The 27,744-nt window shown below is 39.9% G+C and overlaps 2 protein-coding genes across 3 annotated transcripts in view; one reads left to right on the plus strand and one right to left on the minus strand.

Moving 5' to 3' along the window:
- Window positions 1-493: 493 nt before the first annotated feature.
- Window positions 494-4,940, minus strand: LOC105195906 (luciferin 4-monooxygenase). Of its 2 annotated transcripts, XM_039446429.1 has the most exons (6): window positions 4,436-4,547; window positions 4,170-4,254; window positions 3,259-4,058; window positions 2,325-2,497; window positions 1,118-1,525; window positions 494-740 (listed from the first exon to the last, which is right to left on the minus strand). In XM_039446429.1, the coding sequence occupies exons 2-6, from the start codon at window positions 4,179-4,181 to the stop codon at window positions 619-621; spliced, it is 1,515 nt and encodes a 504-aa protein (XP_039302363.1). In that variant the 5' UTR covers window positions 4,182-4,254; window positions 4,436-4,547; the 3' UTR covers window positions 494-618. The 2 variants fall into 2 exon arrangements, with proteins under 2 accessions (XP_039302363.1, XP_025989604.2); XM_026133819.2 differs by lacking the exon at window positions 4,170-4,254 and having other exon boundaries at window positions 4,436-4,940.
- Window positions 4,941-7,897: 2,957 nt separating this feature from the next.
- Window positions 7,898-27,744, plus strand: part of LOC105205202 (homeobox protein Nkx-2.4) — a 40,725-nt gene continuing 20,878 nt past the window's right edge. Inside the window, 4 exon segments of the mRNA XM_039446431.1 lie at window positions 7,898-10,123; window positions 10,126-10,163; window positions 10,166-10,421; window positions 16,101-16,402. Coding sequence (XP_039302365.1) covers window positions 9,655-10,123; window positions 10,126-10,163; window positions 10,166-10,421; window positions 16,101-16,402 — 1,065 coding nt within the window. The 5' untranslated portion in view covers window positions 7,898-9,654.

The raw sequence follows: 27,744 nt of genomic DNA on the forward strand, positions 1-27,744 counted from the left end.
TTGAATTACATTCTACATATATTCCTCTAATGTTATCTCATCAAAACTGTTTCTTTTTCTAACTTTGAAATCTATTTGCTATATCAGAAAGTTCTTGAAACGTATAAATTGTTCATTTACATTTTTACGTAATAGAATTATGATAGCAGGAGCTCATCGAATTAAAATTTTCAATTCTTGAAAAGATGAAAACAATTTTTAACTACTATTATACATACATACAAATACTTATGGATATCATTGACTTATTGATGCTTGATATTTTTATAGATCCATTTTGAATAAGATTACAATGTACATAAAAACAAACAATTCACAATTTTTCAATATATAAGATGTAATTTGTATAATCGTTAATACAGTTATATTTATATTGTTTAGTGCATATGTTTAATTGTAATAAAATTATGTGCAATGAACATATTTGTCTTTTTTCACAGACAATAAAATGCATGATAGATGTATAAATATAATAAATAAAGAAATCTCGTTATCTATATTATATACACATACATTTAATTATTGTAAAAATAAGTACTTGTACATTTTCTTAAAAATAGTTACACAATGTTGTCACAAACGATACAAATCATTTATGAAAAATTTATATTAACAAGTTTATAATTTTGATTTCAATTTATCTCGCAATACTCGACGTAATATTTTACCAGAAGGAGTTTTTGGAATGCTATTTATAAATCTTATTCCACCTCTCAATCGCTTAGGATTTGATACGCGTTCTGGAATAAAAATATAAATACCTATAGAGTACATAAATATATACATAATATGCCATGAATATATTAAAAATATACAAAACGCATAAAATATATATTATAATACATACAGAAAGTATTAAGATATTTGATATGAAGAAACCACAAAGTAGAATCTTTTGGGTTTTCAATTTAGTACCGTGAAGAAAAAAAGTTTAAAAAACTAGAGTTCAATATTTATTTTTTTTTAATGCTATGACATTTTTATATCGCCTTAAGCATTTTGAAAAACAACGAAGAATTTCTAATTAGTGAGAAAAATATAATGAAATTTGTTTTAATAATGTTAAATTATTTATTGCTATAGATAGATGATACATAATGATATTGAAAATTCTTACCATTAACATATTGAAGTATATCTTTTTCACAAATGTTGGAATTATCTTCCTTTACAACGAAGGCCATAGGTAACTCTCCAACTTTGTCATTTGGTATGCCAATGACGGCCGCGTCTTTTACGCCAGGATAACTTAATAAAATCGCTTCGAGCTCAGCTGGTGGAACCTGATAGCCTTGATATTTGATAAGTTCTTTTATTCGATCGACAATGTAAAAATATCCATCTTCGTCGTAATATCCTACATCTCCTGTATGCAACCAACCGTTCTTGTCAATTATCTTTCTAGTAGATTGTTCGTCATTATAATATCCCTTCATTATCAAATCTCCTTTGAAGCATAATTCTCCTTCGCAATTTGGCCCTAAAGTTTTATCCGTCTCGTATTCTCCGATTGGTATTACTTTTGCTGGGGAAAAAAAAAAAAAAATATATATATATATATATATATAGTATAAACATACATATATAAACATATACACACATATTATCAAGTTTTATCAATATAGTCTGTATTAGCTATACATTGATAAAAAAACGCATTCTCTCAAGAGACCTTTCACCTTTGACAGCTTCAAAAAATCGATTTTTTTTTGCTTATTTTCATTCCTGCATGCGTGTAAAATATTCATGTAAAAGAATTTTTTTAAATTCGCAAATTTCATGGAGCTATTCATTTAATGTTGTCATTTTTATAAATTTTAAGAAATGACTTTGTTCTAGGTCTTGCCATGGCAACATTTATGTAAATGATAAAAATTATAGAAATTTTAGTTTCAATAATTACAAATTAAAGAAATTTTGGTAATTTGCCAAAGCTGAATCATTTCCACAGTGGAGGCATCTTTTTCTCATAATATCCTATTCAATCATCATTTTAAGTATTATATATAATGCATCTTTTTATAAATAGAAAATAATTTTTTTACAGTTTAAGTGATAATCTCGTACAAAAACCTGTATTTGTTATATATAATTTTTTTTTTAATTCTTGAAAATGTAGTTTTATAAACAAAGGTAAAAGGTCCCTTAATATCAGATATTGCGAATTGTGGAAAAGAAACGAACTTTATAACTTTCCGAACTTTGAAAAGAACTGACTTAGAAAAAATATATTTGCAAGTTTATATTACATGATAGTAATAGATATTGATTATGTTTTAAAATAAGGCGGGCATTATACGTTCTTATAGTCGGAAAATTTCTACCTGATACACCTGGAACTACAACACCAACGCTGCCGGATTTTATTTTATCGCGTGGAGATCGCAGTACAGCTAAAGTGGTTTCTGTCAATCCGTAGCCTTGTACGACTTCGCTGATATTTAATCGTTTAGAGACTGCATGCTGAATTTCCTTTGACAATGGAGCCGCTCCACTCCTAATGAAATAACTACTTTAGCACTTATATAATTTGTAGTATTTTTTAAGATAAATTTAATATCTGATAAAAGATATGCACTTTTTAAGTAAGTTTTAATAAGGTAGATCATGCGTTGTAATTTTTATTGAATTCTGTTCATGATATTGAAAGAAAACTGTTACAAGAAAAGATAACTCATTTCGTTGCTACATTGCTATTAAACTTGTGTAAATACATAAATTCGTTAATTTTATAAAAATATTAAGAATTTAATTCAAGATAATGATTTTTGGTATTTAAGTGATATAGTATTCAAGTAGAAAAACATTATATATATTCAAACAACGGAAATAAAATATATTCCCTATTGGCAAGCTGCGCGCAGTCTGGCAACAAAAAAACGAGCACAAGTTGCAAATCCTACTCGATTTCTACTGCCAAACTGCTGACATAGCCAATAGGCTTTTTATTTTTGTCGACATCATCAGATATCTCAGATTCTGTGTGCAATTTATTTTTTCTTGGTTATCAAAAGTTGGTAGCATGTTCTGTTTATAATTTCCTCTGCAAGTTTTGCTGGATTAATCGCAAATATTAATTTTTAGAATCTCTGATATCTTTTTTTTTTTGAGCTTATGATTTTAGCTTTTTTGAGCTATGCTCAGCTTGCATCGACTTCTTCTGCATTGCACTGTCTACTCTTTTCATTTTTTGATTTTGTAAATTGCAGCAGTTTTCTTTAAAGACTTTGATTTTTTGTATTTGATTAATGCACTTACCATATTCCTTTAACAGAGGATAAGTTATATTTATCTACAAGTGGATTTTTAGCTAGGAATACCAAAAGCGATGGTACCAGGAGCAAATATTCAATCTTATATTTCTCCACATACTGTAGAAATTGCTCTTCCTCAAAGCGTGAAAGCACAACACTGCAGTTTCCTCTTAATAGACCGAGTACCAACAGGACAAAAGAGTACGCATGAAAGAATGGCAGCAGTCCCAGAGATATACTAGTTTCTGGAATCGAGCTGTCATTCATATAAATGCGTATCATTGTAGTAATATTTTTGTCTGTCAACATGACGCCTTTTGGCAGCCCTGTAGTTCCACTCGAGCATAAAATCGCTGCTATATGATTATCTACATCGATAGGGACCGCTTCGAGCGCATTCGCATCGTCACTGGAGATGCTCGAGATCACTTTAGACATGCTCGTCCATGGGACATTGTTGCTATCATGTTCAGTAAGCATTAGCACTCTCGGTGACCAAGGCAATCCTCTGAATACATTTTTTAAGGTGTTAAGTGCCACCGGCGAAATAAAAATATACTTTGGCTTTGAAATGTTAAGAACATGCTTCAATTCTCTTTCAGAATATAATGGATTTAATGGACAGGCAATAGCACCCAGGTAAAACGCAGCGCACAGTGGAATACAAAACTCCAGATTGTTTTCGCTGCACACAGCTATAGTGTCATTTATCCCAAGTCCTTCCCTTTGCAGAAAAATCGCCAATTTCCGGCTAGTATCCAAGATGTGCTGGAATGTTTGCTCCTTACCAGTATGGGGATTTATCTGTAAATACAGTTTATTACAATAGAAGTGGAAGATAAGATAGATGTGTAGCAAACAAAGATTTAGTTAATAAATCTAGGACTTTAAGTACTTTTTACACCATGTATTCACCCTTTCAAACATGTTGTTGCCCTGAGACAACAATCTTCAGATCCATCCAGACTTCAAAGTAATCGATATTTGAACATTTTGATTTCTCCAAAACCAGAAATAATAGGAAAATTATGAAAAAAAATCAAGGACTTTACTATTAGAAGCAATAATAGAGAAACCATTTTTTTCAAATAGAATTAATTCGGGGTTGAAAGGGTTAATTTAAACACATTATGTTGATATAGATTAATTATAAAGAATTAACGAGTTAATCACGAACTTACCTGCGCCACGCGATCGCCATGCGTCGTCAATTGCGTTAACATCAATTCTCCCACTGATAAATTAAGTTCCGTAACCAATTTCTCACCCTGCAAAATGAATTGCTGTGGCATATTGAACGCGAGTAGTAGTAAACGCGAGAGTAGAATGACGCTGCTTTCGACACACGTATGATGTTAGATTTCTTGAACTTTGTATTTAAAAAAACACTACGTCATACAATTTAATCATAGTGTTGATATGATGATAGTAGCATGACAAACACGATAAGCAAGTGCGAACTCATACCCGTTTTAGTAATCTCTCAATCAATATGTGTGCATCTAGTGCATACATCTTACATCTCCTCGAGACGAGAATGAGATAATAATCTGTTTCAAAAATGCCGGTAGTTTTGCCATTTCGCGATTAGATGGCAGCACGTGTAACAAAATTCATTCGAAATGCAGATAGTTACGTTTCTGATTCGCTAGATGGTGTTAAATTCTTTCAATTGAACTGATCAATTGATGAATTAATTTAACCGGTAAAATTGGTTACAGCAAAAGTTTTATTTAATCATGTTAATTGTCGTCTCTAATTTCCCTTTTCGACAAGCAAACAAAAATAAATTCTTACATTAACAAAATGGCGTAGATACCACTTGACAAGTTGATCGGGAGAATTGTTTAAAGGAACATTTTTATAAAAGCATATAGTTGTCGTTTCTAATTTTTTTTTCCATATGCCAACTCTATTAATATTAATAAAATAATATGAGTGTTGTTTGTTAAGTTAATCGATAACTATTTTAATCAGTTGAATTGTTCAAGGATATTTTTTATATAATCAAATAATTGTCGTTTCTAATTTTATTTTTCCTTTCACATGCTAAATAATATCAAAATAAATAATTCTACATTGATAAAATGATAACAAATTGTTTGTTAAGTTGGTTGACAATTTAATTCAATTAGCAGAATTACCTAAAGTTTTTATGTGACTGTATAACTGTTGTCTCTAATTTAATCTCTTTCTTTCATGTATCAAATAACACAAAATAAATAATTTTATTTATAATGACAGAACAGCACAAGTGTCGCTTAAATAAGCCGCTTAAATTAATTGGAGTTTGATCGAAGTTACCCTGAACTATACTATTTGTTTTTTTTGTCTTTTATAAATAAAAAAAGAATGAAATATAGACGCGTAGATCAAGATACAATAGAATCTATTTTTAATTTTAAATCCCTCTTCAAACTGGAATTTCCCTCGTGCATAATACGAGTAAAGAAATACGTATAGCATATAAGAAGTGCCGCTGCATTTTTCATATTCGATATGTGACTGATTGATTTTTCCGTGCATACACATTACGTGACTTTATGTAAATCCATTTAGATAGATCTTGAAGGATGAAAGAATATTTTCAAAAGATGACATTAACTTTTATATGCTTCATACATTCTTTACATTAGACGTGCAAAATCGCTTTCTTTTTTCATTATATAAAAAAAAACTTTTATAAGATATAAAAAAATGGAAAAAATAAAAATAAGTGTAATAATTGCAAAACTTGATATTAAAGATCTTAAATAAAATGACGATGATCTTTAAATTGAAGAAATGTTTAAACAACTTTTTGTTTGTAAAAATATTTTTCTGTTTAAAATTTTTTTTGTAGATTTACAGCAAAGTATGCCGTCTGTGTAAGTTAATAATTTTTATTTTGATTAAATTAATAATCCTTTAAAAGCTTTCTGCTGCAATTGAAAGTAAAATCTAAAAAATAAAATGTTTTATACGTAAATGGTTTCATCAATTTTTTCCCTTTCTTATTTTATCCTATTTTAATTTAAAAAAAATTTGATATAAGTTCTAAATAAGAGAATAAATAAAATAAGACATATTTATACACAATTTCGATTAAGTCGGAATTTCAATAGCACGATAAATATTTTTTTTATTATTACAGTCTCTTTGAACTTTAATATCGTCTTTAATAATATTTCCATATTTTCAGAGATTTCAAAGAAAAGTATACTCTTTTGAATCTCATTCTCACTTCGTCCTACAAAAAAATTCAATAAGAATAAGTACATAAGAACAATGACGTTTTTATTCAACGTTTATACAATTGTATATATAAAATTTAATCCCCATCTCTTTCTATGTCTTTCTCTATAATGAAGATGATAATGGAAACACCTGTGATTTTTTACTGCAGTGCGTACCATACCTCAAGAATTGTTTTTAATCGATTACAAGCTGTTAAAATGATGCATGATTGCGCCGCGGTCAATAACACGATAGCCGACGTTAACAAATATTTATGATTAAAATAATTAATTTATTAATTCTAAAATTAAAATTTAAAAATTAAATTTATTTTGCTTGTCAAAGAATTTCGCGACGGATATTCGGGAGTGGAAAGAAACACTTAAAAAAATGCACAAGCAAATTCAACAATCTAAGGTCAACAATCTATTATCTTTTAAAATAGGCTTTCGATTGTTTGCACTTGTCAAAAGTAATTGTCTTTTCGTACTTTTGAGAAACGCAAAAAATACTTGAGACGTTCTTTTGCGGTACACGATATCTAAATTATTTAAATGTTCTTTAGTGTCCAAATTTCACCTTTCCTCTTTACATAAATAATTGCACACCTGCGATTTTTTTTTTGCAAGTTGAACTATCGATGATCTTTTTATAATAAATTGTATTTAGTGTGCGTTGATGTGTTCCACTGAAGGCTGTCACAAAGTGACACAAAAAAAACATATGCATGAAAACATATGTTCATCACGAGTTACATCACGTAAGTCTTTGGCGGAATATTTGTCAAACGTTTCTTCGGTCAAAACGCTTATTTATTGCTTTTGCAATTAGATAAATTTGCATGCAACAGCCTTTGTTTGCACCAGCATGCACCAAGGCATTGGATTCGTTATCGGATGCACAAGACGGCGAATCTCGCCGATATCACCCACGTGAGAGATGCAATCAGATCAACACCACTGTACGCAATGCCTGATTCCCACGCTTGCGCCGACGACCACAAGAGAACGTCAACGGAATCTCCACGCGTTCCGTTCGGAGCAAAAGAAAAAACAAAAAGAAAACAAAAAAAGAAACGTGCGGGAAAATCTTAATAATGACGCAGAACTTGGCGCTTCCTGTCGCCAAGGGTAGTCCGGATTTGTGCGTTTGGAAGCGATGCGTGACGACGGACGCAGATCGAAAAGTACCGTCGGTCGCTGAGCCCCGACGAGGATTTCGGCGCGTGTGCCGCGAACATTTTTCCGTCGTCGCTTTTTCCCCGCCCTTTTGTCGGCGAGAAGGCGGCGCCGAAGGCACGTCCGCCCCGGGTCGGGCGATCGCACGGCATTGCGCGTAGCGGCCGCCACAATGTCGGACGCGGCCTCGCGCGAGCGTTACGATAGGTAGACGTGCTCCGGCTCGCTCGGGCATGGCACCAACGGCGTGCCGGCTAACGCGGAGGGCTCGTCCCGTTCCGGGTAGCGGCGGTGATCGACGGGACCCAATGAACGACGAGGCGAGTCGGTCGCGCCGCCCGAGCGACGACGCTCGTCCATGATCGTCCGGCGGATCTCCAGCATCCACTTCTCCCGTCGCCGGCCTCTCCGCGCCTCTCCACGGCGTATGGAAACCCTTCTCTCACACGCAAAAGGGGACATCTCATCACGACTCTTGGTAGCAGGCACTTCTCCGTAGTGGGCACTCCACTCATCGTGTCGTCGTACGGGTTCTCCGCGAGAGGCTGTGGGGCCTGTGCCCGGGCGGGCGAGCAAGCGAGCGAGCGAGCGAACGAGCGCGAGCGCGAGCGGGCGAGCGCTGGTCGAGTGGGTCTAAGCGGCCGTGAGGACCTCTCCAGGAGTACCCGACAGAAGTCCTCTCCATTCATTCATCCATCCATCCAGCCAGCCAGCCAGCCAGCCAAGCCAGCCAGCCAGCCAGCCAGCGAGGCAGGCAGGCAGCCACCCAGCCAGCCAGCCATCCATCCATCCATCCATCCATAGAGCGGCTCTTCTCCTACGGAGAGTGTATCCTCGACGAAGGTGGAGGCGAAGCGTAGAGTGGTACATCTACCATCGTCTCTCTATCGGCAGAATCCAAGGACTCGAAGACCCCCGTGTGATTTCAGTCGGCCGCCGGCCGGCTCTGGCCGGCCACTATCCTCGACCACGTGTGCAAGGTCGCCGTGTCACCGCGTATAACGTTACGAATTTCCGAGGAGTGAAACGCAACGTCGGCTTACGCGCGTTCGCGCCGGCAGTGTCGAGAGTTCCGTCGATTCCATCCAGGGAGAGAGCCAACCGAGTCGGCCGCCGGCCGACCGCGGTCTCGCGATTTTTCCTCTTACTCGTGATGACGATTCATCGTGCGCCACGTGACATCGCGCGTCCCTGCGGCTCTTAACGTTGATGTCACGGTCCGAGACTCCGGGGAAGGACCGAAGGATTCGGAGAGCAACGACGACGCGGCCGAGTGAATAAAAAGGAAAATAGATAAAACGTTCACCAACGACGAGGTCGTCAAATAAAACGGAGCTCCAGTTCGATAGTCGGCGTTGGAAACGTTGGTGTCTACAGCGTTTCATCACGAGTCAGAGCACTCCTCCCCGGGTTGGTTGTACGTGCTTGTGTAGAAATTTGTTTTCGCAGGGAGACATGCGTGCGTTCAAATGTGATCTAGATTACGGAAAGAGAGAAGGGGACGAACTTCGGCGGCTCGTGGCGAATGATAACAAACTCTTCGCCGATTTCGGAGACAAGCGGTCCCGGTGGTGGTGAAAACGGAATTTTTTTACTTGTGCGCCCGTGGATCCATCGTAGTAATCTAAGTGAGCGCGGTTGCGCGATAAGTTGTGGCATTGTGGGATTAACTAGTCGTGCGTACTGATTTCCAATTTCGGGTGAGCGATCTTTCGAGTGACATACTTTCGAATATTCGACAGTGAAGATCGGACGCGGATCTCGCCCGTTGCTCGATCACGCCCGTCAAGTGACCCGAACAAGTGTGATCGTGTCCAAGTTCAAGCATTACGTTAGCGCGATCTCGGCGATCGGCAGTCGCGAGTGGCCCACGAACTAGACCCGGAAGGAAAAGAAAAGAGAAGAAAGCAGTAGCGTCATAATGCGCCGTTGTTACGGCTAGCGCCGGCCTCATCATTCCGCGAAGCGTGAGCTTCAAGTACTTCGACGGCGTCGGGCTCGCCGAGATGAGCGGTGGCAGCGGCGGCGGCGGAAACGGCGGCGGCAATCAAGGCGGTAATGGCAATGCCACGACTTATCATCAGCATCAACAGCAGCAACAGCAACAGCAACAGCAGCAGCAGCAGCAGCAACAGCAATCGCTGGAGCAGGCCGGCCTGCTGTCCGACCTCAATGGTATTGACCTGGCGATGAGCCTGTCGCCGAAGCAGCACTCGTCTCACGTGCAAGCTGCCGGCGGTGCCCACACTACGCCCTTCAGCGTTACCGATATTCTGTCGCCGATCGAGGAATCTTACCGGAAGCTCGAGCTCGCTGCCGCCGCCGCCGCCGTCGGTGTTGGTGTCGGCGTCGTGACGCATTCCCAGGGCTCGCCTTACGGGAACGCATGCGGTGCACGGGTGGGTGGTAACACCGGTAGCTCGAGCGCGAGCAGCGGCAGCCCGCCGCTACACGGCGGTTCGACGCCCGGCGGCAGCACCCCGGACCGGTTTCCGTTGCCAACGGGGCCGCCCCGTTGGCGGTGGCGGCGGCGCCGGTAGTGCCGGCGGTACCGGCGGAGGCATGAGTGCCATGGGTAATCCTTACGCAACTATGCAGCTCACGTCGCAGTATCAATATTGCGCCGCGGAATTGTCGCCGTACCATCACGCCGGGCCCGGCGTGGGTGCCACGGCCACAGCCACGGACCCCATGAGGTCCCACGCGGTGTCGTCGCATCATCATCCGTGGTATGCACCGGCGCCGCCGGCGACCAACGACCCGCGCTTTGCCAGTGAGTAGCTTGACTTTCTATTCGAATAAAAAAACAATCGGAGAATCCTAGTCTCAAATATAACGCACAGTAGTGACCGAGACGAGCGAAACTCGAAAGAAATTTCTATGTTGCGTCGGAGAGCAACCTAGAAATTTCGTCATTCCATCTTTATTAGTTATTAGACGTAGAATAAAGTAACACAATAGCGCCGATAACACGCTCCGTAATCGAAGCCGTAATCTCCCAATATGATAAATTATATAACTGTATGTATCGTCACACATACAGATTGACGAATAAGATTGTAAGAGAAAATGTGAAAAATTAATGTATAATACATAAATATGCAATTATATTTATGTATTGAACAAAGATCATTAATACGAATTATTGATGACTACACTGAGAAAAAAATTTGTTGAGAACCTAAACTATTTAGTTTAATACGTTAATTCAACAATCATCTAGTTTCAGAAAAAAGTATAGTATAAGTACTGCATAGTAGTTTATTCATATCAACCATTAGCATTTTTTTAATTAAGAATTAACTAAATCAACTCAATTTTTAATTGAACGTATCAGACTAAATATTTTACATTTTCGCTAAATTTTTTTTCTCTTATCAGTAGTATAATGAGTTAATTTTCGTCCCGTTATTTCTTCTTTCTATAAAACTTATTATCACAACCTGCAAAATATTTTCTAAAGATTTAGTAAGACTCATTTTTTTTCCCTTATCACGATTTTGTTCGCAAAGTCCCTCTTAAGTACCGCTGTGCGGCTTTACAGATGTGGAAAAGTGCGATTACGTTGGTCGTAGCAGATAAGCGTAAAAATCATTTTCATCGAAATTTGAGAGAAACGGCTTCACACGCGCGCTAATGGAGAGAATATTTTGTCAGGTATATCCACATACAATTTACATGTTCGTCAGACGGGCAAAAAGCCTCCGCGGACTTCGTCTACATATTGATTAATTCAGTGACTGGTTCGATGAATTACGTCTCGGACAGTTAGTCTGTCCGCTAAACGTTACCGAGTTATCGAATGCAAATAGTCATTCTGTCAGCCTGTTAAATGAGTTTCGAGGGGTCTGTATTTATCAGAGAGGCTCGGCGCGTACGCCAAGCCTCATAGAATATGACGCTTGTACTTTCAAAGACGTGTTCTCCCCGACGATCGTCAGCATGAAAACCAACATCGGACGCATGCACGATCTACACCTGTTATTTAATCAGCGACGGAAAAATCGGCGAGTGAAATCTACATCAGGAACGTCGGGAAATCGCGCGCGCGCGCGCGCGCAAGGGTTAATGTTATCAGATATTCATCAAAATCTTGTGTTTCTTATGTTTTGTGTGTAAATGCCGGAAGCGACGCGAAGCGACGACCGCGGAGAGAAAGAAAAGGGGGAAAAGAGCGAAAGAGAACGGCGTACGCGTTGTATATGTTATACTCGGATAAAAACCTATCGCACAACGAGCTATTCCTTCCGCCTGCCAAGAGTCACGTTCGTCAGGCTTTTATCGGCCTTGTAACGACAAGACCATGGATATCGTAGCTCCATTTAGGGATCGACGAGAGAGTGTCGCTCTCGCGTTACAAAGTTGACGAAAAAAGCGCCATCGTTAATTGGTAAGGAGAACCCGTCGGTATTTCTCAGTTTACAACCATCTCCAAGTGCTACGGGAGAGGACTGAATTTTATTTTTAATCTCCAAAAGCGCGCGTGTACAAACTTTCTACAAACAAGCTAAAAAATTGTGAGGACAGAGAGGCTTACTGGATTGAAAGGGTTGCAATGATACACAGCTTCGAAAAATGAGGCTACAAATCGGTTTTCTCTTCAGGCTGATCTGCTCTCTCAAGTCGTTTGACGTACTCCTCTCTATCTGTGGATGTTTCAACGGAGAAGAAGGAATTCCAAATCTATTTTTGTATCTTAAAAACAGGACCTTCGAGTTTAATCGCCCGTGAAGTAAACAAATGGTGGAGATAGAGCGGCCCGCAGTCAGCGATATTCCTTAAGTGGAACAGTTTAAAAGGATTGGCGTAAAAGCGTCCTCTCGGGAAGTGTAGGAGCTTTGACACTTCGGGGATCCATTTGGATGTCCAGGGCGCCGCATAAGTTTCGCGTTTCAGTGTCCACAAAAGGAAACGTCGCGCATACCACCGTCGGCCAACAATGCGCGCATCTTTCATGCGACTTGTGTCAACAGGGAGCTCATCTCCACTGTGGATTTTCGTCCATCGCACGCGCCACTTTAGCGAGCCGATCGCTCGTCGCTCGCCGTATCGATCCAGAATTTGAGAAAGCGCGACTAGTGGACGGCGCTGAGGATTTTAGTTAAACAAATAAAAGGGACTGGTCCTCGAGTTAAAGGCCTGTGTGACGCCCGTCCGCACCGAATTCGATTTCGCGGGACTTATCGTCGCCCCTTGCAAAATAAACAGAGCGCAGGAAAAGCCCCGCGCCCCGTCCAACTGATTGTGAGTTGCAAACCGAGTCGTTCGCCGATGCGTTTCGCGATCGCGGCGTTCGAATTCGCCTTCTGGCTCCGCTGTAATTACTGTGGCCACGTTACGCGGATTGCGTGTATCGCAATGACAGTGTAAATCGCAAAGGCTGTTGCCAAATCATCAAAGCAGTTGATGTAGAATTTAAGCTTCGTAACATTTCTTCATTATTCTATGAATAACGAGCTGTAAATTTACACACACACACACACACATCGCACATTGTTTGCTACGTATTAAAAATGAATTTTTGAGATCAAGGAGACTTCGCTCGTTAATCTCTTGCATCTAGCAATTTTAATATCATTGCGCAGTTTGACGTCTCTCGATGATATATTGCACCGATCGATCGTGCTACGCTCGCAATTTGCATTTTAATAACGCTCTATTAAAAACTTCTGCTCTTATCGCCGCGCGTTACTTGCACGATTTTTTTGTAACTTTTTATGATTTATATTATACATACAAATTGTGTATGAAACATCTTATGTTCACTAATGTGCATTAATAATAACGCGACTCTATTCCATTATCATTAAGTTTGTTTAATATAATAAATAAAATTGCGATTGAAATTGGATCAGTTATATTGAAATAATGTTGTTGAAGAAAATCCCAACAGCACATAATATCGTACGTATATATGTACGATATTATGATATTGTACGAATATTCGTACGATATTATGAATATTCTAGAATATTGATACGATATCTTGTGCTGTTAAAGATGCATAAGTATGCACATTAATCCAGAAATATAATCAGAAGTTGCAGATCAGTTTGGTGCCAAAATTAAATTATTAAAGAATTTCTTGCATTTAAAAAGAATTTAGATTTCTATTATATACTAAACAAAATTTATCATTTCTTTTATATTGTTTCATTTTTTTTGTATTTTTTTCTCCTTTTCTATAGTTTTCATTTACTCGTTTGAGTTTGATGTGTATTTCTGCATCTCTCTTTACGATCTTACGATGCGGAACGAGATCGCGAATAAGATTCTGCAGCAAATTTAATAACGAGTTACAGTATCCCGTGACACAAGCTTCGCTGTCACAAAGTGAAACATGAAATTACGTAATGAGCAAAATTATACAATCGACGCGTAAAAAAGATGAAGTGTTACGCCTATATCTACATGCCACATCAGACAGAGATATTTTTATCCCGGTGAACTGAACGGCTTCTACACTGTGGGCGGTACGCGAAGACGTCTGTGATTCGAAGCGAGAAATCTTTGGGCTTTTGTCACCTAATTGGAGGCTGAAGGGCCGAGGCGGAGGAGGCCACCACCCCTCCCCGTCTGGTCGCTATGCTACATAATTACGTTTCGAAACGGGGGGATGTTCGACGTGAGGCAGAGTGCGACGCCGGTGGTCAGGTAGACGTTGGAGAAACGTCAATTTACTTAACGAGTTCCTGCACGCGCGTTGTTCGCCCATCATCGGGATCTGCCTTCGTGTATTGGCAGAAGTTACATCGAAACATCCCGTCCCGTCAGTCGTACCTGTACGCATTGTTCTCGGTGACTGCTGACGAGCGGCTTAAAAAGGATAGCACCGTACGAGAAACATAATAATTTACATCACCGATTGTGATTTACGAGAAATTCCTCGCGGCATCGATTAATCCTCACGCTAGATAATCGTCACGTATCAACACCCTTTATGAAATTGCGTAGGATCTTGTTCTCGTAAAATTATTAATTGAATAGAATGTATAGGGTAATGGGCAAGTGGCGCAAGCCAGTTTGATTAAATCGAATGCAATTTCATAATCGTCTCGAATGCGTCTCGTAATCAGTGCAACGATCCAGGTAGGAGAGGAGAGGCAGAGGACCGCGAACTCTCGTCGGGTACTCGAATCGGCTATCGAACATAGGCTATCGAACACAACCGCTCCGGATATCCGCGCGATAATGAGAGGAGAGCGCCCCCATGAAAACGCTGCCGTCGCCGCCTTCTTCCGCTGCACCGTCGCGCGTCGGCCGGCGAAAATACGACAATCGCTCTTCTTGCTCGGTGCGCTCCGGATTTGAGCTACGGTTTGAGCTCCACGATTTCTCCCGCGTACGGCCGCGCCGAGGTAAACAAATTTGACGGTGTTTGTTCCTGCGCTCAAGTGGTATTTCTTTCTCGCCCTCGACTTCACTGACGGCTCGAGAATACGGTTCTCACAGGCATAATAATTCGGAACTTCATCCCGGGACCTCCCGTGCTCCGGTGACGTAGCACTTCGCAGCGCCTAAATCGTTCCCTTTGTCCGCGCCCAAGCGCGTTCATTTTTGACAGCTTCTCCGCCAACTGACAAGGGATAGACGACCGCTCGCTCGCTCGCTCGCTCGTCTGGGTAGTCTTCGGTAGCTCAAATTTAGAGAGAATCGTTCAACCGTATTGAACGCTTAGACGTATACTTATGAAAATATGAATATGTCATAATTATTATAATCTCTGTCACTACATTGAAGCCGTTCGTGTAAGTCTTCTTTACAGTTTTCGGGATAGGAGAGAGATTGTAGAGAAGGCTTGTAGGCGTCAAAATTATTAAGCTGACTGGCAATTTAATTTGTGTGTGATATTACATTTCTAATTCTACTTCATAGTTGCGATTTAAAGGGCAGTTCAGAGAGACTTGTTAATGTTTATAAATTCTATTATTGAGCACTAAGATTCGCTTTTAACCGTGCAGCTAGCCGTTTTTCTCAATTTAAATGTGTTGATGCAATTCTTTTAATTAATTCTCAATAATTTAATTCTCGCTACGTTGAATGCGAGAATAACGCGTAGATGCTTTCGTGAATATATTAAATCTAAAACTAGTATTCGCAATGTGTGTGGATAAAGTAAACAATACGGCGAACGATTTTGTCGAAAATAATAAAGATTGTCTTACACACTGAAAAAAAATTTTTTTATGTTCGAGTAAATATATATATTTATCTTAACAGCATTTCCTTGATTTAAATAAATATATATTAGCTAGTATGAAATAATTTATTTAAAAATTAAAGAAATGATGTTAAAATAAATATATTTTTACTTGAACACAAAAAATGTTCTCTCAGCGTAGAGAAACTTGCGACACCGCTGAGCTAGGCCGCAATCTTTCATAACAAAGATGCATGTGGAAAGAGAAGACTCGCAAAGTATCAATCCCGGTTTGTTGAATATGTTTTGCAGTCTCGCGACTGATGGGCGCCGCGGCGGCGGGCGCCGGGACCAATATGGCCGGCTGCTCGGTGGGCCAGTCGATGGGCGACATGACCAAGTCGTCGGGAATGGGGGTGGGCGTCGGCGTTGGAGTCGGCGTCGGCATGGGCGTCGGCGCGATGCAATTCCCCCTCGCGCAGAGACGGAAGAGACGCGTGCTCTTCACCCAGGCCCAGGTCTACGAGCTCGAAAGGCGATTCAAGCAGCAAAAGTACCTCAGCGCGCCCGAACGGGAGCATCTGGCCTCCTTAATTCATCTAACGCCCACGCAGGTATGTAATTTACTTATTATGCGTATTCCGGACGTCCCGTGGATTCACCGAATGTGATCCCTTTGAGTGTCGATGAAACGCGATAGGTGTATAACGGAGGCTGCCAATCAATCGATTCGATATTCTGTAAATCTGAAGCAGTGAATCTTACTGATTTGCAGTGTTATAATATTTATAACTGTGATCATCAGTGAGTTTTTAATTAACCGTTTTTCAGTGATTTCGATCAAGAAGGGGATTACTCTCACTGACCGGAATCAGTGTATTAATTGATACGCCACTAAAGGACAGCGCATATATCGATATAGCTACGAGTATACCATTGAAATTACAATAGTTTATTCACTGTCTTTCATCGATTCTGCTTTAGAGAGCAGATATTTCGCGCAATTGTTTTTACTAAGTCTTAATGAGAAGAGGCACATGGCGGTTGTCGTGTACCGAGCGCGAAGACAGCTGGTTCCGGCATACGCCGATTTTAACGAGCGTATTCATTTTCATTGGACGCAGACAGGTCTGGCCGGCTCGAGATGCGATACAGCGGTCTGGCAACAATAAATAATTGTTACGTGGCTCATTGGCCGCATCCTGCGTTCATGCACGTAGCGCGGGTCTCCCCCTCGCTCGGTCTATCGTTCCGTCTACCGTTCGTCTCTCCGTCTGCGGTTCAATTCACTTATCAGCCCTTTGAAAACAAGCGCGTCGAATTGTCCGTTTGTCATCGCGACGTTTGCAGCGCGACGGAGACGATGTTATCGATATAACTCAGCTTGCGCTAAGCGCCATAAGTATGTCTTGCAGAATATATCTTTCGCGGTTCTACATCGAGTTGGATCTGATCGTTCTATACGCGAGAGAACAATTTTGCTAAAGTATTTGAAAATTTAGCTAGATGCAGATTTGAAAATAATTTTGTTAGCCCACCAAGATAATTATGTTGCATGTTCAAATTGATTCTCAAACTAATCAAAAACTATTGAAACTTTTTGCAGCATTGCTCGTCACGCTTGAATTTCAATCATAATTATTTTGACTATACAAAATTATCTTTAGAAGCTTCGGCAAATTTAAAATTTTTAAAAACTTTAGCAAAATTAATTATTCTTCCCGTGTATAAAATATATTTTCGAGACCTCGATAAAGTAATAAAAAGTCTTTTATCCATGTCAGATCCCATTTAGATAAAATGAAATAATCAAATGAAATTGAGAACGAAATGACCAATCTTCGCGTATTTGCGAGAAATAGTTTAAACTACAGACAGCAAACATTTACATATTTTTCTCAGAAGCATCCTTCGATTATTTGCAACTATTTGCGGTAATGAAATAGACGAAACGCTTTGGTTAACGATAGTCGGGCCTAAAGAGACGCTTCTCACAGCGAGCGGGAGATTTCTCAAAGTGGAAACGGAGCGCTTTCTTAAACCGGAAGAGTCGAGCGCTCGCGTGAAGCCCTTCGAGCGGTGGTGACGAGTCGATTCCGTGTCAAGCACGGAAGTCGGCAAAGAGGCCTGATTGCAATCAGCCGGGATTTTCATGCGCGCCCGGGGGCGAACGGGTACAAGCGCGGCACATAAGTTTCGACGAGTTTCGTAGTAGATCGCGGGAGTTATGTGAGGGGAATTGCGGGCTATTTATGTGTTCCCCCTGCGCGCGTACATACCTCTATCTTTCGTCATACATTGCGTAACGCTTGTAAAATACAAATTATGTGCTTTCACATGCGTTTTAGAGATCACATACATATTTATAAATGTTTCATAAAATGTAAATGCGACACTCCACATATTTAACAGTTTTTCTTCGTACCTTAAAGTAAAGGCAACTTCAGGTCCCAGTGATCGAATGTTCTTGTATATCTGGGACACTTACATGGAAACTTATTATTATTCTTGAACGCATTTTTTTTATAATATTAAACTTTAATTTTAATCTTTAAATACTTTAAGATATTTATCAAATGGGCTATTGTAAATATTGTAAGGATAAAAAATATTAAAAAACAAAAAAATAAATTACCGATCACTAGATTAAAAGATTTATATCTTAACAATTTTCTTAAAATTTTTTAAATATCGTTATGTGTTTGTCAAGATAATACTTTTGTATATTTTTTTTTATAAATAACACAAGGACAGGCATTTAAGACATTAAAGTCAAAAATGTTCATAATCTTGATATTGATTTATTCAGAGATGCTTTACAAACTTTTATTATTATCGGAATAATTTAAAACTTTTTCACATTTCTATACGTTAATAATAACATTTTATATATATTTCATATTTTATTTAATCATTTCATTAAATCACTTTATAACGTAAATTCTTATTAAAAAAATTCAACAATCTTAGCTCTGTATCCTTACGTTACACGTCTGGTTGTTGGAACATTTTACTGTCGGTCAACGTTTTACGACAATTGTGCTTGAAATCGCCTTATTGATCGCACGATGTTCGCCAAATCGCAGAATCGCGGGCGACCGGCTGCCTGCCGTCTCGAAGGGAAATCTCTTACCGCGGATATGCAACCTGCAAAAAATGGCGACGATATCGGAGCGCGTGACAACGCATTGCATTTATCTCGTCGGCGTCTCTCTCTCTCTCTCTCTCTCTCTCTCTCTCTCTCTCTCGTCCCACCGATTTCTCGTTCCGTTCCCCTCCGGAACGCTCGTCCTCCCTCCTCCTTGTCCCCTTGGCACGGGGCACACGCAGATGGGTCCCTCCATTTTGCGCTCGCATTGTTACTCCAAGTACTACCCGGCACCCCCCTCTTCGCGCGATACGGTGTTACAATGCCTAGCCACTCCTGGGCATTGTTACCAGTATTGTTATTATTATCGCTACTGTTGCCGGTTGCGGCCGAGTGGCGAATGGAAAAGCAGAGGGCCGGTGGAGCCAGCTGCTACATCGAGTGTCGCATTAGAGGCAAATTACACTCCTCCCCTCCCCCTCCCCCCCGATCCGCCTATCGTAGCTTTTATCCCACCTCTTCATTTCCCTCCGCTTTTCCGAAAAGTTGTTTCCATCTATCGTGCTGGCCGCGAAAACCTGATACCAGAGCGACATCGAATCTTTGTTATCCAAAAGAAGCGTCAATTGCATTTTCCTTGTTACACGATGAACATCGATAACGTACGTTATTTATTTGAACTACTTGCAAAAATAATGCTGAAAGTTTCAGCGTTACGCTCGTAATATATGTAGATACAACTGCGAAAATACGAATGGCAAGAAATGATGATAACCCGTGGATAACCTGATGGATAAGAGAATGAGAGGACCAACGAATAAGGAGAAAGAGAGAGAGAGAGAGAGGGGGGGGGAGGGAGGAGCTCGCGAAGATCGCGGTCGTGCGCGATTCAGCTACGCGAATAATAATCATAATAATGGGTTTGCGTACCACCGAACCCTCGCCTCCCTCTCCCTCCCCGGTCTCATCCCCCTTGCACTGCGGTCGGCAACCCCATGGTGCGCGCGTCAGGAGAGGGATCGAATCCCGTAGAGCGGAGGGCGAGCTCAATGCCGTGCAAACACGTCGCTACCGCCGTTTTCGAGATCTATCGGCACAGACGAGAGACGAGAGACGAAACGATCGACAGCGCAACGGCACGATTGTACCACCGTCGTGGCTCTCTGGCACGATAATGGGGGGGAAACGGCGCCATTAACTCACGGATGTTCGCCCTCAACATTAGCATTAACCCCCTTAAATCCAGAATACGTTCGAGCTTTGTCTAATTTTCATTTCTAACGCTCGTATCTTAATTTCTAATTTTCTAAAATCTGAAATACGCGAAATCCCAAGTGCATCGCGCGCGTAAGATTACTTTGTAATCTCGCCCACAGATTTTTCAGTTTTCCCAGCCGATTTTTCTTTAAGGATGTATAAAACATTTGTCGAACATTGAGAAAATTAGGAAAAAAGTTACAGTTTTATATTGCATTTGAAAATAGTAGAAAAAAATTTCACGGTGATTTTCTATCTGTATAAAGCATCCATCCTTAAGGAGAGAGAAGGATTTATTTTATTAGTTACCCCATTCATAGAGAATCAATTATAAATCGATTTGCATAATTTCATTAATATTAGGACATTATAAAAATCTCTTTCTCATTATTGATTAAATATTCTCGTAAAAAGGAGACGTAAAAAAAAATATACAAGGACTCGTATCATTATAAGTAATTTCTTTGACGCGACTTTCTGTTTTATAGTCGACGTGGAATGAAAGTTTTAGGCAGCGGCAAGTAATCGAAAATTCCAGAATTTGACACATCTTGATTGAACTGCATAGATTGGTGATTTCTTGGTTGTCAAATGCACGCGGTTAATCGAACGTTCTGCAACGCGTGCTCGCGTCTCTCAAGTGCACTTCGAGCACCCTCGCATAATAACGCGCGCATGAATATGTCGCTGGCTTTTGCAGTCCGCGTTTCGCCGCGATATCTGCACGGACAGAATGCGGCCAACATAATTACGCTCCTTTCTGTATTTCTATGTCGTCCGTGCGGAAGGTACTCGCCTAGAGTGTGATGCATGCGAATTGTCCCGACGTGCGTCGCATCTACAGATTAGCGCAAAAGTTATTGAGCCTTACCTTCGATAGTTCATTACGTTTCTATTCTTCTTTTATTTCCTACATTTACGTTCTTCCGTAGTTACATTAAAATTGTTTATTCTCTCCTAAAGAAACCGAAGTATTACGCTAATTTTTGCTCTAAATTTTATTTTATTCAAAATTTGGAATTCAAGTTTTTCTTTTCGCACGATCGACGTTACGTGTGTTCGACGTTAATATATTCATTGATATTATTATATTATTTGTACAAGGCAAGGTTATCAGTTCATTAAGCCTATCGGACGGAAATGGTTTTTTGTGCTTCGTCCTGTAGCACGCACTACGGTTCTTTGTCTTCTTCTATATGCATTCGCGGCACTCGCGCTGAGGGTGCATACGTTCAAACACTGCAAACATCGGCATCCCTTAACAGCACTTTATCGCATCAATCTCCTCACCTGCTGATTCTGAAAAGATGCTAACGTTAAAAGCCCGATCTAACGAAAAAGCACGATCTACATATGTCGAGATAAAGATTTATCGTCGCTGCGCTTCCTTCTGCTTCGCTCTTCCTCATCGAGTAATTACAGAGTCATTTAATGAGACATCTATATATGAGAAACTTTTTGGCAATTTTTCAAAGTTGCGTATTCCTTAATAATATTTAAAAAAAAATTTTTTTTCTAGATCAAGTTTTTTTCAAGGATGTTAAAGCTTTGATATCCTACACGCAACTCATGTTCCTAATTAAATCTGCGTAAATTATCTTGAAATAAAATTGATCGCCTTCCGACTTATTCGCCAATAAGAAATAGGACAGGATAAGATAAAGCAGAATAAAATCACGTGCGCGCCGCGCCTTTCCGGGCGCACGAAATTACTCCACGCATCGCTTCACGGTAACCAGAAAGTCATTTCTATTTGGGGGCTGGAAGACCCCTGGTTTTCAGACATCACGCTGGGTAATCGGTAAGTCATCTCCGGCCGGCGCGGCATTGAGTTAAAACAACAAAAGGGAGGCGGAATCGTGTTTGTCCTCGGGCTACCACTCAGCAGGGTCAACACGGGACAATTAACAGCCCTAATCATAATTTGACGTTAGTTGATCCCGGTATTCGCAGGTTCATCGTCGTGCGTCGAGCTCTTTGCACACGCAGACAATTCGCACGCGTTAATCCTACATCGAGACCCGAAGCGAACTGCGAGTCCCTGTTATCGATGGGCATAGCACTCTCATTAGCTTTTCGATTCCCATGCTAATTTCCCAAGTAGAGCGAGCTGGGTCCAAAAAAATATTTCTATATAATAGTACGTTCATCATGTTAAAAATTATATCACAAATTATATCAAGTTATATTGCAATAAATAAACATGTCAATGTGTACGTACATACATACGTATAACAGAATGTCATTTATTTTCATTTATATAGAGAATCTTTAAAACTATAATTATAATAAAAGAACAATTTATTATAATTCTTGCATTTATGGAACGATTCGAGTAAAACATGGGACTCAAAGAATTAAGATATTACGCGATCAAGTTGTCCGAAGAAAATTCCATTTGCTTATACAACATTTAATTTAATTTATTGTGAATTTAGTGTTCAATTTAATTACATTTATTATCAATTTAACATACGAGCAAGCGTCTTTATATATTAATGAAGTATCATTGTTTATACACGAAGAGAGAAATACTAAACTTGATTTCTTCGTCTTTATTTTCTTACTACTTATTCCGCCGTGATTTCGTCCGAATTTGCTATTTTGTCGCGACCGCACGAGCAATCTGCCTAAAGAAAAATGTATGTACGATGGCGCGAGAGCGCACGGCTCGTTTATTGTACCACGTCGTAACGAACCCCAATCGAGAGGATCACCCGCCGGCTCGAGGCTGTGTAGGCCACCAACCGGATAATCCGGGCAAAGGTTGGTGTCGAGTCAAATTGCCCGAGGAGGCTGTTGTACCTAAGCGAGGGGCAGGCGCGGTGTGGCCGTCGTTTTGCGTCAACCCCCGATGTACTCGCGTCGTAATGACGTTACGCTAACTTGATCAATCGCCCACTCTATCCGCCTCCTCTCCTTTCCCCTCTCTCTCTCTCTCTCTCTCTCTCTTTCTCTCTCGACCTCGTCCTGGCCGCCTACCTACCTACGGGGCACGACTCTGTTCAAGCAGAGGCTAACAGATACTCGATGCCTCCCGAACGCGTGTCGACGTGTTCGTAGCACACGCGCGATATAATCGCGCCTCCCCTTGACTTCGCGTGCCACCCACCAGATTTATCGGCATTTAATGGGCCAACTAATGTCAAACGGCGACACGCGTTACCTGGATAGGAGAGATCGTTACAACGAGTGAGAGAGAGAGAGAGAGGGAGGAAGAAGGAAGGGAGATGATGCTGTGAGTGGACTCCGACTCGTAGAGTGGAACGAGCTCGAATTACGTTTGACCCTCTCGTACATTTGTCCTACGTGTAAGAAGATACTAGGATCTGTTTTATGTAACAGTTCGAAAATAACACTTTGAATTTTGCACACAGTTGGTAACTGGTACAGGCTCTTCTATCTCAAGTTCCGAGATCGCGCGTTCGTTGTTTTTCGTTCGTAACAAAATAACAATGATGATCAAATGAGATACTTCAAATGATCACAAAAGTTAAATAAAAACTCTCGTGTAAAATTGTTTCGATACATTTTATAGAGATATATATAACCTTAATAATGTCTCTGCGATATTAAGTTTTTATCGTATTCAAAAGACAATCGTTACATGTCATATCAATCATAATACAATGTTTGTACTCAATATTAGTGGAAAAAGAATCGATGAATAAAGTAAATAACATAATTTACTACGCACCGCGTTTTGGCAATTGATTGGGAAGACACTATGACACTTAATCGTATTACATAGATTTGTTTCCGTCAATTAGTTTGAAAGACCTTGTTAACAGGTGTCTTTAACGGCCCGCCGGTGTCTAAGGAGAGCCACAATGTTCGGCATGCCAAGCGTTTCACTGTTTCTAAACGAGTGTTTCTAAACGAGAGTAAACTGCAAGTTAATCGAAAGTTAAAGACACGCGTTGAGTAAATTTTTGTCGAACCCCTGTGGCCCTTTTCGCAAGGACCAACGTGCCTCTTAAAGGTAAACAGACCGACGTCCCACCTGAGTGGCGTTACCTGAGGATTGCGGTCACTTTGTGCTATTTCGTGTGACTTAATCCTATCAGGTTTTTGGAAACCTTTGTACCGGGAATTTTTCACTGACGAGTCGAAAATCAGAATTTCAAAATTCGAAATGGCCGATCTAATAGGCCAAAAATGTTTTTATTTACATGAAAATCGAATGGAATTTTTAATCCTAATTCTGACCTCAGTTTAGAATTCATCGATCCAAAAAACTCCCACAACATCGATCGTTATAAAAGATATTCCAAATATTTGTTCGGATTTACAGTGGAAAATATTTTTTTTTTCATATTTTTCAAAGATTATTAATTTATAATAAAAAACAGCATAGCGAAAAAAAACTAATAAAATTCTGAAAAATATTTTAGATTGCCCTAAATAAGAGTGCTTAAATTGCAGTTTCGATATTGATAATATTTTTGTAGAAAATAAATTTTTTTTATAAAAAAACCAATTTTGACTGTTTGTTCATAGTAATTGCAAAGAAAAATTTACAGTTACCTACTTTTTTTACACTTGTAATCAGAAATTTCGTATCAAATCTTACTACATTTCGTTCTATTCTTTTTGCATGCTTATCGTCGGCAAACAAATTTGGAATGAAAATAAGCGAACGTGAAAAAAAAAATATAAAGATTTTATTACTGCCGAAGAGTCTGCGAGAGCTTTAAAATAAGATTGGTTTCACGGGGACGATGTCCAACTCTATCCGATGCAGCAAGACACGCCGGGACTCAATGGACAAAATTCACACATCAGAAGCGCTTGTCGTTCGAGGTCGATATTGTTAGCCTTGAATTTCATGCCTGCGCACCATGTTCTTACGTACACACCAGTTATATATCCCTATCTTGTTTAACTTTCCCTGTTTACACACCGCATCGCGGCGGGAGCGATGGACAAACGAACTGACGGACGGCAGTTCCCTTGAAATAACAATTCGCTGCCGCGTCCGTTCGCTGCGCGCGTCCCGTTTTCACCGTCGAATCTTTCACAGAGCGTGCAAGCCTCTGGATTTACTCGCGCGAGTTTAGGTACAGCGAGGCACGATATACGCGACGGGGTCGGGAATCACGAGAATCATTCGTCGCACGTCTCTACATCGTATCGTCGATTTAACGATCCATTTCTTAGAAATGGAAATATGATTTTAATCTCGGTTTAACCTACTTTTTGTCTCTTCCTAGTTCTGAGAATTGGAAAATCTTTAATCGTCGCCCCAATTTCAGCGAAGCTGCTCCTTTCACCGCCGCCCAGTCATTTCCCGAGACGAGCAGAGCCCCCCGTTCTCTAACCCCGGCCCTTTCAAACTTCTCGTTCGGAAATAGAACATATTAGAGAAACAAAAGAAAAAAAAAAATCGCGGAGGTATCGATTTGGACGAAGGATTAAAATGCCGCGTAAGCGCGGATCTGGAAGATCCACGTCGCACACAATTTCTGTCATATATACATTCTACGTAAGCTCATGCAGAAGTAAATGGCTGTTTGTAGATCTCTCGAAGTCAGCGCGCGGCGTACGTAGCCGAAAACTCGACGAGCTTCGAGTGGATTATCGGTAGAAAAGGAATTAACGAACGGGAGCGGTGAAAGAGGTACTTCCCTCGTCTAGTGCCTCTTCGTGGCTTTTAGATAAGGTCTCTCACCCCCTCACGCGAAACCGGCCGTGCCACAAAGCGTACGTTAAAACTCACGCAACGGCGCGAGGGCTGCGAGCATTACTTTCTTTCGCGATAATGCTCCTTAAGATGAATTTACACGGCTCACTTTAATGATGAGCCATTCTGAAAAAATCGTTTCGAGCAAGCAAATACCGCGTGGAACAGCGCGATTTGTATACGCCACATTTTCAGGGATCATAGATTAATTCCAAGTTTGAATATACATCTTGAGTATTTCATTTCGAAAAGCAATGGAATAAATTTAAACTCGTCAGTAATGAATTTTTTTTTTTAATATAACCTAATTATTATCTTTAAATATATTTGAGTATTATTTTAAATATTTTTTTTATATAAGCATATAATATCGTTTTAATCTTTTTTAATTTGATAGACTACTGTATTTTTATTCAATTGTAATAGAATGGTGTTGAATCGATTATACATGACCCAGATTCGTTGAAAATTATACAAGTTGAAATAATGGAGAGATATTACTTTTTCAATTTATAAAACTCAATTTTCCGACAACAAAATCGTTGTGTAAAAAGGTTTTGTTAATTTATGAGAAAGATTTTTTCCATATAAAAACTACTCTCGCTACATCACCGATAATCGATAATCGAATGATTTTATAAAGTTGGATTTAATCTGACGACATAAAAAATAACACGAACCACGTAGAAAAAATTAATATCAAGTCAGCAATTCATTGTTTCATATATAAGCAACAATATAAAATCTTGAAAGAATTAAAAAGTTTGAATAAAGAAATTTTGTTTCTTCATGTTATAAATTTTATCAAGAAGACTTTACATTCTTGCTTAGATACGAAGCAATGAATTGTTGATTGATACTATTATAATTTGTTTTCAGTGCAGAAACACAAAAATTGAATAATAGAGGAAAGTGATTGTACGCCACACGCGGGACAACCAACCACCGGTATTCTGGCCACGCTCGAAGCGACACCCGAGAGGGGTGAAAGGAATTTCCGAGGGTGGCCAATCCCGCTAATATTCAAAGAATTAGACAGACGGTGGTGAGTCCTCGAGACGCGGTCGGCTGGACGGACCCCTTAAAGTGCTTTCGTTGCATTTCCGACACACGCAACTCCGATATGTAATACAATGGGGGTTATATCGGCTTCGAGAAATGAGGTTGGAGCGTACAACAGAGCCACTCGACGAAGCTACACGCGGTAACATATGCGCTCTACGGATCGGGACGATAAAAATCAGCTACTGCAAAACGATACGCGATAGTTGAGTTTATGCTCTATCGATGACACGAATCCTGACACACCTGATAATTTTTTTCAGAGTGTAAAAATGAGTATCGGGTACCTAACAGTTTGTAGAAGACCTCCGCAAGATAGAGATATTCGACCAACAAAATCTGAGATTCTTAAATTTAATTTAATTGAGCAGGTGAATTTTTTGTTAAGCTCTTCATTCGATTTGAATAGAAGACTTTTTAAAATTAAGCTTTGGAACGTCAAATGTGTATAAAATTATACATCTTATCTAATTCGTTTGATTTTTAATTTTACGCCTATTATTTATATGTAATAAATGACGAAGATGTTTTTGTGAGAGACAATCAATTCGAAATTGATCGAACAATTCACAGTTCACAGGAAAATTGATATAACAGTACATTCCAATTGATATAACAATGGCCAGCCGATGAATTTTATTGCTTGGTCCGTTCGGAACAACGGAGAAGGAGAAAGGAAGGTAGCTTTTGAGTTTTCAGTAGGAACAGTCGCGTGCGATTAGGGTCGCTCGAGACTGCTTTTACGGCAATTGAGCTAAGCGATCGTGGAAGTTGTGCAGCCGCCTGAACGGAATCGAGATCGACATCTGCTTATGACAGAAACGCGTTATAATCCGCGCTATATGCATTATGCACGGTTCACAGAG

The sequence above is a fragment of the Solenopsis invicta genome, chromosome 3, assembly GCF_016802725.1.
Source record: "Solenopsis invicta isolate M01_SB chromosome 3, UNIL_Sinv_3.0, whole genome shotgun sequence".
NCBI lineage: Eukaryota > Metazoa > Arthropoda > Insecta > Hymenoptera > Formicidae > Solenopsis > Solenopsis invicta.